The sequence below is a fragment of the Equus asinus genome, chromosome 2 (assembly GCF_041296235.1).
Source record: "Equus asinus isolate D_3611 breed Donkey chromosome 2, EquAss-T2T_v2, whole genome shotgun sequence".
Taxonomy (NCBI): domain Eukaryota; kingdom Metazoa; phylum Chordata; class Mammalia; order Perissodactyla; family Equidae; genus Equus; species Equus asinus.
This window is the reverse complement of record NC_091791.1, coordinates 126,062,494-126,071,744: the sequence shown is the minus strand read 5'-3', so window position 1 is coordinate 126,071,744 and position 9,251 is coordinate 126,062,494. Positions and strand designations below refer to the sequence as shown.

General features: G+C 52.9%; 1 protein-coding gene across 2 annotated transcripts; it reads right to left on the bottom strand.

Annotated features, from left to right (window-relative positions):
- Positions 1-1,783: 1,783 nt before the first annotated feature.
- On the bottom strand, positions 1,784-8,743 carry CYP1A1 (cytochrome P450 family 1 subfamily A member 1). 2 transcript variants are annotated; one of them, XM_014841349.3, is made up of 7 exons: positions 7,710-8,743; positions 4,458-5,322; positions 3,800-3,926; positions 3,622-3,711; positions 3,406-3,529; positions 3,173-3,259; positions 1,784-3,009 (listed from the first exon to the last, which is right to left on the bottom strand). In XM_014841349.3, exons 2-7 carry the CDS (start codon positions 5,292-5,294, stop codon positions 2,700-2,702), a joined length of 1,575 nt encoding a protein of 524 aa, XP_014696835.3. In that variant the 5' UTR covers positions 5,295-5,322; positions 7,710-8,743; the 3' UTR covers positions 1,784-2,699. The 2 variants fall into 2 exon arrangements, with proteins under 2 accessions (XP_014696835.3, XP_070354120.1); XM_070498019.1 differs by having other exon boundaries at positions 4,458-5,319; positions 7,710-7,845.
- Positions 8,744-9,251: the final 508 nt, after the last annotated feature.

Below are 9,251 nucleotides of genomic sequence, written 5' to 3'. Positions count from 1 at the left end.
TTCCAAGTTCATCTTTTACATTTCCTGCCCTAGATCTGTAATAAGCCAAGAAGCCATAGATGGTAATCTAGGCATTAGGGATGCTCATTGCTATGAGTTGGTTATTGTTTCTAACACTTAGAAATAGATATACATAATATATATACAACATATATTTTTTAACTTGTTTTTCTGTATTACATCTGTATCTCCTTTTTTCCATACCTAAAATCCTGGTACTCGAGGCTACAGGGGATGATGAATTAGAATATACTCATTATTAATTGCTCATCTGTTTTATTCCACATTACACTACAGTCCCAATATAGAAATACTAATATTACCATTACCAGTATGATTACTGAGAACAGTTATATAAATTGTTTTGCATATGCCATTCCCTTTCCGCCCTCACTTTTTTTTCTTAGAACAAAGGCTGGCAAACTTCTTCTTTTTTTTACTGCTTTAACCATTTTAAACTACATAATTCAGTGGGTTTTAGTATATTCACAAAGTTATACAACTGTCACCACTAATTCCAGAATATTTCCGTCACCCCTAAAAGCAATCCTGTGCCTTCTGTTCCCCCCACCCCCAACCCCTGGCAACCACTAATCTACTTTCTGTCTCTATGGATTTGCACGTTCTAAAGATTTCATGTAAATAGAATCACACAATATGTGACCTTTTGTGTCTGGCTTCTTTCACTTAGCATGATGTTTTCAAGGTTCATCTATGTTATAGCATATAATACAAGTTATTTTTTAAGTAAAAAATAAATCAATACACGAATGATTGGGCAACACATTCCCCATCCCCCTGCGTAAACAGGGTTGCTTGAGCTCACCTTGGCTCCTTACTTGCAGTAGCCTGAAACCCCTGGTGAATAGGAACTAGCTACCCCTGCCAAAAAGCACAGCACATGAATGTCATCTGCTGGCCCCTGCACAATGCCTCAGGAAGAAAGCTGGGCTGGGTGTCACATCCCAAGATGCATCTCCCCTCAGTCCCTTAGTTAGAACGGCTTCTGGCTACGTGGGCCCAGCCTCTGCCCCTACTTGGCACTACTTCTCTGCCATCCCAGATGGACAGGGCTTTCAGTGTTGAAATCTGTGCCACAGTCTGCTTATGGGGCCCGACAATCCAAGGCCTTGTTCTCCATCCATGACCAGGCTTGGGTTCTAATAGGGCTGCAGGACCTGAACCAGGCATGACTAGTAAGGAGCAGACCACAACTTCTGAGCTGAGAACTTCTCTCCTCCCCCAACACCATGACCAGAATCTACCCTGTTGGACTTGAGCATATAATGCTGTGAGAACCAAGTGAGACTGCCTCTCATCCCTCAAGAAGGGCTCTGTGAAGATATCCCCAAGACCTGGTAACCTTTCCCAGCACCCACTCCCCCCAACTCAGCCCTGCCCCGGCTCTGGGCGTCGCCCTCTTGTATGCATCTGTCTATTCTAGTGAGACCTGATCACAATGAATTGGATGATGTGTTTATGAGTTGGTTCCTCCAACCAGCTTGGGAGGCTCTTGAAGACAGGGACTGTGTTTTATTCACTTTATACCCCTGTGCCTGGTCCAGAGAATGCTCTTCATCAATGTGTGATCACTTACAGAAGGAAGAAAGCAGTGAAGTGATAGAGTCCCACGCCCCAAGCAGACTGTGTGCTGCCTGCTTTCATCTCTCTACTGCCTCCTCATCCTCTCCCTCCTCCCCCAGTAAAAACCAACAAGAGATGGGGCTCAGAGTGGGCATGTGGATGAGTGATGGTTTCATGTAAGATTCAAAAAAATCTCCACTTGTGGGACTTCCGGATAATTCTTTATTTAGCTCAGGTAGATGTTTCCTACACATTTCTGGATACTTGGGTTAGAATTTTCTCCATTGCTCTAAATAAATTGTTCTTAAGCTCTTATATATGATAAATGCAAACATGCAAGTACAATGCAGGCTAAAATAAAAAGCTCCTTGCATACAAACATTTTTTAAAAAACATTTTAATACAAGGTGTAGAGAAAGGAGACCAGTAAAAGGTGACTGAATTACTACAGCCTCACTCCTGACCTGTCCTGGTGCCTGGATTTGCGCACTCCCTCTGCTCTCTGCTCCTCTTTGACACAAGTCCCCAGTGCTCCCTAGAAAGGAACAGGGGCCTTGTAAGGCCAAGAGGCTGCCCTGTTCCTGCCTACACAGAGGGCAGAGGGAGGCAATCCCCCCAGGCACTGTATCCCACACCCATGTGGTCAGATTGCTCAGCCTTGTTCAAGTGGGCAGACCACCTGTGCACCAGTATTCTGGGATGCCTCTTCCCTTCACTCTTTACTGCTCTCAATTGTCAAAGAGATTACACAGGCCGTGGTGTGGCCTGCTTTAAATGTTTCTCAAGCCAGTCAGCTCCCACAGAGAGTCAGTCAGCTGCTGTGCTTAGGGGCTTTCAGAGGCCTGAGGATCTCCTAACCCTACCAGGCCTCCTAGCTCAAGCATAATTCAGAAGGGTCTATCAGCTCCTGTGTGGCCCCTGCTGTGTCCACTGTCTGTGGTCAGTATGCAGAGGGGCAAGCCTAGGGTGGGGGGGCAGGCATAATCCCTCAGACTTCCCTGCAGCCTAGACAGCAAAAATCAGCCAGACCAATATCTGTGGGTTTCAGGCCAAAGACTAGACCCCCCGGGCCAGCACCCTGGCCTGGCTGCCCAAGCAGGTCAGGTAGACAGAGTCTAGGCTGCAGGGCTTTCAGTCCCCTGAGAGCGCACCTGCACCTGGAAGTGCTCGCAGCGGGCATGCTTCATGCTCAGCCCGTAGATGGGGGTCATGTCCACCTTCACACCTGGTGGCACGCTGAATTCCACCTGCTGCAGCAGGATGGCCAGGAAGAGAAAGACCTCCAAGCGGCCGATGGTCTCACCGATGCACTTCCGCTTGCCCAAGCCAAAGAGAACCACCTTCTCACTCAGTGCTTTGTTGATGGTGCCGTTGGGGTTGAGAAACCGTTCTGGTCGGAACTCAGATGGGTCACCCCACAGCTTCCTGCAATCAGAGAGAGGCAGCTAAGGGGCAGCTTAGGGGCTCAGAGGCATCAAGTGAGTTGAGCCCCAGTCCCAAAGAGTAGGGGGATGGGAAAGTGGCCCAGAGACAGCAGAGGCTGAAGCTTGGGAGAGGGTGGAGTTTCCCCTGCCCCCTCTCAACTTACTGGTCATGGTTGATCTGCCACTGGTTCACAAAGACACAATGCCCCTTGGGAATGTAAAAGCCACTCAGACTTGTGTCTCGTGTGGTACTGGGGAGGGAGGAAGCTCAGTCAGGCTCAGGGCCACAAGGAGATCCCCCTGTCTCCCATACCATGTCCCTCCCACCAACCCTGATCAGGTACATGGACTGGAGTAAGGCCCAGTATCAGACAGCAGGGGATCCATGGGGTCTCACCAGTGGGGGATGGTGAAGGGGACGAAGGAGGAGTGTCGGAAGGTCTCCAGGATAAAGGCCTCCATATAGGGTAGCTGGGGCCTGTCAGAGAGCCGGGGCTGCCGCGCCCTGCCAATTACTGTATCTGCAGAACACAAAAGATCAGATGGATTAAGGGGCTGCCCAGACCTTGGCCAGCCCCCTGCCTTGAGTGCTTTGAAGGAAGCCCCCACCTACCCAGCTCCTCCTGGATTTTTTTCTGCATGCTGGGCCTTGTCACCAGGTATAGGAGGCTCCAGGAGATGGCAGTTGTGACTGTGTCAAACCCTGGCCAGGGGAGGACAGAGGGAGAAGTTAGGCAGTTGGTGGATCAGGGCAGTTGAGCACAAGAAAGGCATAGCGAGGTAGCTCATACCAGCTCCAAAGAGGTCCAAGACGACATTAATGATCTTCTCGTCTGACAGCTGGATATTGGCATTCTCATCCAGCCTCTTGTCCTGACAGTGCTCGATCAGGCTGTCTGTGATGTCCCTGATGTGGCCCTGGGTAGGGAAAGCTCACCGGTGAGCAAGATCCCAAACCCAGACCTACCTCTCCATCCAGGCCTGGTCCCTCACCGTCCCTAGCTCCTTTGTTCAAGAGGCTGCCATCCCAGCTTCTCTTGCCTCTCCAAGGCTTCTCCTGCCTCAGAATACTGACAGCCCCAACTCAAGAGACTCCTATCACAGAGTCTGGTACCATTATCATCTGGATATGCTCTTTTTCTCTCCTTTTTCCCTCCCATAAGGCCAAGAGACCAACTATTTAACTCTTCCTTGTCCCCAACTGGCCTAGGGTCCTGCATGGACTGGCTATTCAGTAAATATTGCTGTCTCATGGAAGGATATTAGGGCTGCTCAAGAAAAGTTCTATTTCTCTACAAGGATGGAATCTATTTCACCACTGGCTTCAAAATCCCAGGGTGAAGGCCCCCTGAGAGCCTGCCAAACCCCATGCTGCTCCAGTTATCTCTGACTTCCTGGACCCTGACCCCACCTGCTCCCCACCACCCACTGCCTCTCTCCAGCCTGTACCTTTTCAAATGTTTTGTAGTGTTCCTTGATCATCTTCTGCATGAAGATGTAGAACTTCTTATTCAGGTCCTTGAAGGTGTCCAGGGCAGAGTTGGGCAGATAACGGAGAATAGGGATGAAGTCAGCCGGATTCCCGGAGGCAGCCACCTCCCCAAACTCATTATTCAGGTTGATTAAGTTAAGCAGCTCCTCGTCATCATGATCATATCGTCGGCCAAAGCACATGGCACAGATGACATTGGCCACTGACATAACTACATACTTGTAGGGGTCGAAGTGCCCAACCCCTGCCATCAGCTCCTGGAACTTGCGGATGAGATATTCTGCCTCCTTGCTCACGTGCTCCTCCAAGTAGCAGGAGGACGAGGAAGCTGGGTCTGAGGCGATGGAGAAACTCTTCAAGGCGTTCTGGGCCAGGCGCCGGCGGGCAGCCCACACTGGTCCAGAGTCTGGGCTGAAGGTCATGCTCTGGCCATCAGAGATCAGAGTGAAGCTGTGAAGGTCAGGCCGGCCCTTGAAATCATCGCCCTGCCGCACCAGGGCCTGCCGGACGGTGTCCAAGCCGCTGAGTACCAGCACAGGTGTGCTGCCAATGCGGATCTGCATCACGTCCCCATAACGCTGGCTCAGCCTCGACAGAGCCAGATGTGGGTTCTTCCCTAGGGTCAGCACGTGCCCCAACAAGGGCCAGCCCCAGGGCCCTGGTGGACTCTTCAGGCCTTTGGGGATCTGGGGCTGCCAAGCTCTGACCAACCAGAATACCAGACAGAAGATGGCAGAGGCCAGGAGAAGCTCTGTGGCCGAGATGGGGACAGAGAATCCAAACACAGAAAACATGATCAGCGTAGGGATCTCAAGGTGGCTGCTGAGGGATGGGGCAGGAAGAAAAGATCAAGACATCAGATGGGGGGATGGGAGGAGCCAAGGTCCTAAAGTGTCAGCATGCTGATCAAGGAAAGGGAAAACCTTATCCAGAGCTGCTCACTGGACATAAAGGGGAGGAGGAGGCGGGAGAAGCTACTTGTTGAGTTGCCATTATGTGCCAAGTAATTCATGGTCATTTTTCGTTCACACCTGGTCACAGCCTATGAGGTAGGCTGCAATGAACCTCAAAGCAGGTAAGTAACTTGCCCAAGGTCACACAGCCAGGATGTATCAGATTCATTCTCCCAATCCAAACTGCCTAATTCCAAACACCCTCTCTTAACTGCTGCACCAACCTAAAACAGCATTTTCCAAACTTTAGTCTGTGATTTCCATCTGGCACCTGTACTATTATTTACTTCATATTTTTCTAAAATCAACTTTAAATCCACCCACATAGCATCATCCCAAACAATAATATCTGTGAAAGTGCAAGTTTGATTTCGTTTTCCCAACATATATTAAAATAAACACGTAATTGACGTGTATCACCCCAAATCCCCTTGAGTACTACCCACGACCCTTGGGAAAACGCTGCTATCAGGAGAACTAGGGATCATCTGCTTCTTTAGCCTCATTTCACATTTGAGAAAATTGACCTCCAGAGAGGGCATTGACTTGCTTAAAGTTACCTGGCAGTCAGTGACAAAGCCAGGACTCAGACCTCTCAGGAAAAGTTCCCCAGGAAATGTCTAGCTCCTGTCATAGGTGACTCCCTTTGAAAAGTGGTCAGATTAATCAATGAAAAGGAACTTTCCCAGAACCCTCAGCTTTCCACTGCTCAATCCCAGCATCCAGGGAATCCTACCAGACCCTGGGAAGGGGTGGGGAGGGAACAGGTGACAGGAAGGCCACTGCTTAAGCCACACTGCTCTCAGCCCCAGCTCTCTGAGTTCAACTGACCCACAGTTTAAAAGCAGCTGGAGACTAGCTAGATTGAGGCTTCTGGTTGCAGAAATCCAGGCCAGGGTTTTTGATGGGCTCAATTCTCAATGAATGAATAGTCGGGGCCTCCCCCATTTGCCCTGTCACTAATCACCAGAGAGCAGAGAATAAATGGAAGGCTCCCACCAGACCAGGGCTGCAAGAAAACTCCAGACTGGAATAAGGGAAATTAGAAATGGATCTGAACTTAACAGAGGTGGAGACAATATTTTCTCTCTAGGCTTGGTCTAGAAAGGGTGTGTAAATTCATGGAGTACTCTCTCCAAGGCATCTGCCTGGTGCTCTGGACTGGAGGTGAGGAGACCCAGTATTCCAGGCTCCATAACGGGGCCTTGGACTGGTCATTTTACCTTTCTGGGCTTATATCACCTGAGAGAGGGGGTGGGATGTGATCTCTGATTCAGGGTCCCAGCTAGATCTCAGAGAAGAGAAAAACCCAGATCTGACCTGGGGAAACTCACAGTCTGACTAGTAAGTTTTCTCCACAGGAGAGCCACCCAAGATGGGGAGGTTGTATGGTTCCCATCTCAAGTACTATAGTCCTCTGTCTAGGGAGGCATCTTGGAGGAGCTGGATCCCAAAGCACACTGGAGCCCTGATTCCCTGAGTGAACTGGGGACAGGACTTGGTGTGCCATGGTGTCCTCTTCTGTACATCGGGTGCCCCAAGGACTTCTGGCCTTAGTGAGATAGTAAGAGGCCAAGAGAGATGTGACCGGTGAGTTTTCAGGGACTGGTGGTCCAGCTCTCTGCAGCTGGCAGTCTCTCACACTGATTGCCCCCCAGCGGAGGCCAGAGAAGACAATCAATGAAGTAGGAAAGGCCTCTGGGCAGTGCCCAGGACTCCTGCTCAGATCGGCCTCACTTGTCCTACCCAGCACATCTCAGCTCTGACAAGCCATGCCTTGGGAGGGTAGAGCCAGCCAGGGGTAGCTTTAAGATAAGGCAGCTGATTAGAACCCAACCTGCCCCCTTCATCCACCCTGACCACCCAGGGAGAAGCCCCCCTCATCACCCAGCCTAAAGCTGGAGCTGCACATGCTCCCAGCTTCCCACAGCTGTGTCCTTATTCCAGCCTCCCATTGACCCTGATGGGAAGTCCCAGCCATTCAGGGGGTCAGTGGGGGATGGAGCTGGAGCCTGGTCCTAGAGTTCTGAGAGGGGGGCCATCTATATCCAGATTTCTCGTACTAGCTGTGGGACCTTGGGCAGGTCCTGCCCTTCCCCGGGCCACAGTTTCCCCCCTAGGGAGCTGGACTGCCTGGTCACTAAGGACCTCCTTTTTTGAGGTTCTAGGCCAGTGGCTTCCCAGAAAGACCTAGAGGCGTCAAAATTTTCTTTTTATTAGGAGGGAAGGGGCAAGCCAAAAGCCCCCAGCACTCACCTACGGCTGTGAGGAGGTACTGAGCTGAGCTGGGAAGAGTGATCTCTGGAACCAGGGACCTCAAAGAGATAAGGGAAAGCTCCAAGGAACCGACACCTTCAGGGTGAGGGTGAAGGCACTGCCACCTTTATGGGCAGCTTGTGCGTGTGGCCACGCCCCCTGAAGTGCCGGGATGGGACAGAGGGAGGTGCCGGTCTAGGGGGGATGGTGGCTCTAGGATAGAGGGGAAGCGGGGAGGGACGGGAGGGAGGTAGATGCAGGGGGTCAGGTGAGAACCCACTATAGGGACTCCTCATCCAAGTGCTGGCACGTTAAGGGGTGAGAGCTGGGGACACTTGAGACCCCCAGTTCCAAGGTACCTCATGGACAGCGCAGAGTTCAGCTGAGGAGGAGATTTAAGGGAGAAGTCCCAGGACTGCCCTAAGAAAGGGTATGGGGAGCCTCCATCTTTGGGTTCGGGGTCCCCTCACCCTCATTTTTGCACTCACTGGAACACTGGGCGTGTAAGTGCCTCCCCCTCACTACTAGCGGACGGGGGGTCCAGGCAGGCAGGGGCGGGGCTGCCTGGTGATGACCTCTTTCCCCTGGGTTACTGAGTCCAGGCTCGCGTGAGAAGCGCGGCGACCCCAGTCCTGAGGTCACTGGGGCCGGAAAGCCAAAGGCGCCAATGGACTGGCCCGGTCCCCTGGAGCCCCCAGAGCCTGGGCGGCTAGCACAAGTCCGCGCTCCCTGACCGAGCGGCGGGAATGGATGGAGAACGCGCATTCTCGCTGAGCGCTCACTGAGCGCTCGGCGCCACCTCTAGGGCCACTTTGGAATGCTGCAAACCAGGGGTACCTCCAGCCGGGACCCAGAGGCCTTCGAGGTTCCCACTTGGCTCCCGGGGTTGCTAGCGCTAGGTGGGTAGAGAAATCGAGCGGCGATTGGGGGCTGCGCGTCTAGCTCGCAGGGGTCGAGGAAAGGGTTAGAGAGAGGCCCTCGGGCCGGGCAAGAGAAGGATCCAGGGACAGAGGAGCGGGGCACCCGGCGCAGATGCTTCCCTAGGCTAGCGTGCGTATGTCTGGTACATCCCTCCAGGGGGCAGAGTTCACGGGGCCCATCCCCGCCCCACCTGGCGGGGGCGCGGTGCCCGGGTGTTGCGTGAGAAGAGCCCGGAGGCTCGCGCAGCCACCCAGCCGCCCAACTCCCCGGTCCAACGCGGGCTCCGGCACAGTCACGCGAGGGGGGAGGGGAGTCGGGGGCAGGGCTCTTAAAGGGCCAGATTCTAGCCGAGCGTGGGGGTAGGGGTGAAGGGACAGGAGCCAGCAAAGACTTGCGGGTGCACGATTGGACGGGTCCGGGGCGGGGAGTGGGGCGGTGCAAAGGGCCCAGGTTTGCGTGCGGAGCTGGGCTTTTGGCTGCAAGCTGGCGCCTGCATGTGTCCGTATTTTTGGTGAACGCCTGTGGCAGGACACGCAGCCCCAACGTCGCCCACTTCGCCCAGTTCGCCTGGCTGGCTGCCTCCAACGCTGTCCCCGCCCCTGCTGAGCCCTCCCGGTGTAG

Bases quoted from the DNA above. Each gene is read 5' to 3' on its own strand.
- CYP1A1 (XM_014841349.3), bottom strand. From the start codon at position 5,294: ATGTTTTCTGTGTTTGGATTCTCTGTCCCCATCTCGGCCACAGAGCTT. The intron at 3,712-3,799 runs GTATGAGCTACC...TCCCCTGGCCAG, and splicing joins CTTGGACCTCTTTGGAGCTG to GGTTTGACACAGTCACAACT. The intron at 3,530-3,621 runs GTAGGTGGGGGC...TGTGTTCTGCAG, and splicing joins AAAAATCCAGGAGGAGCTGG to ATACAGTAATTGGCAGGGCG.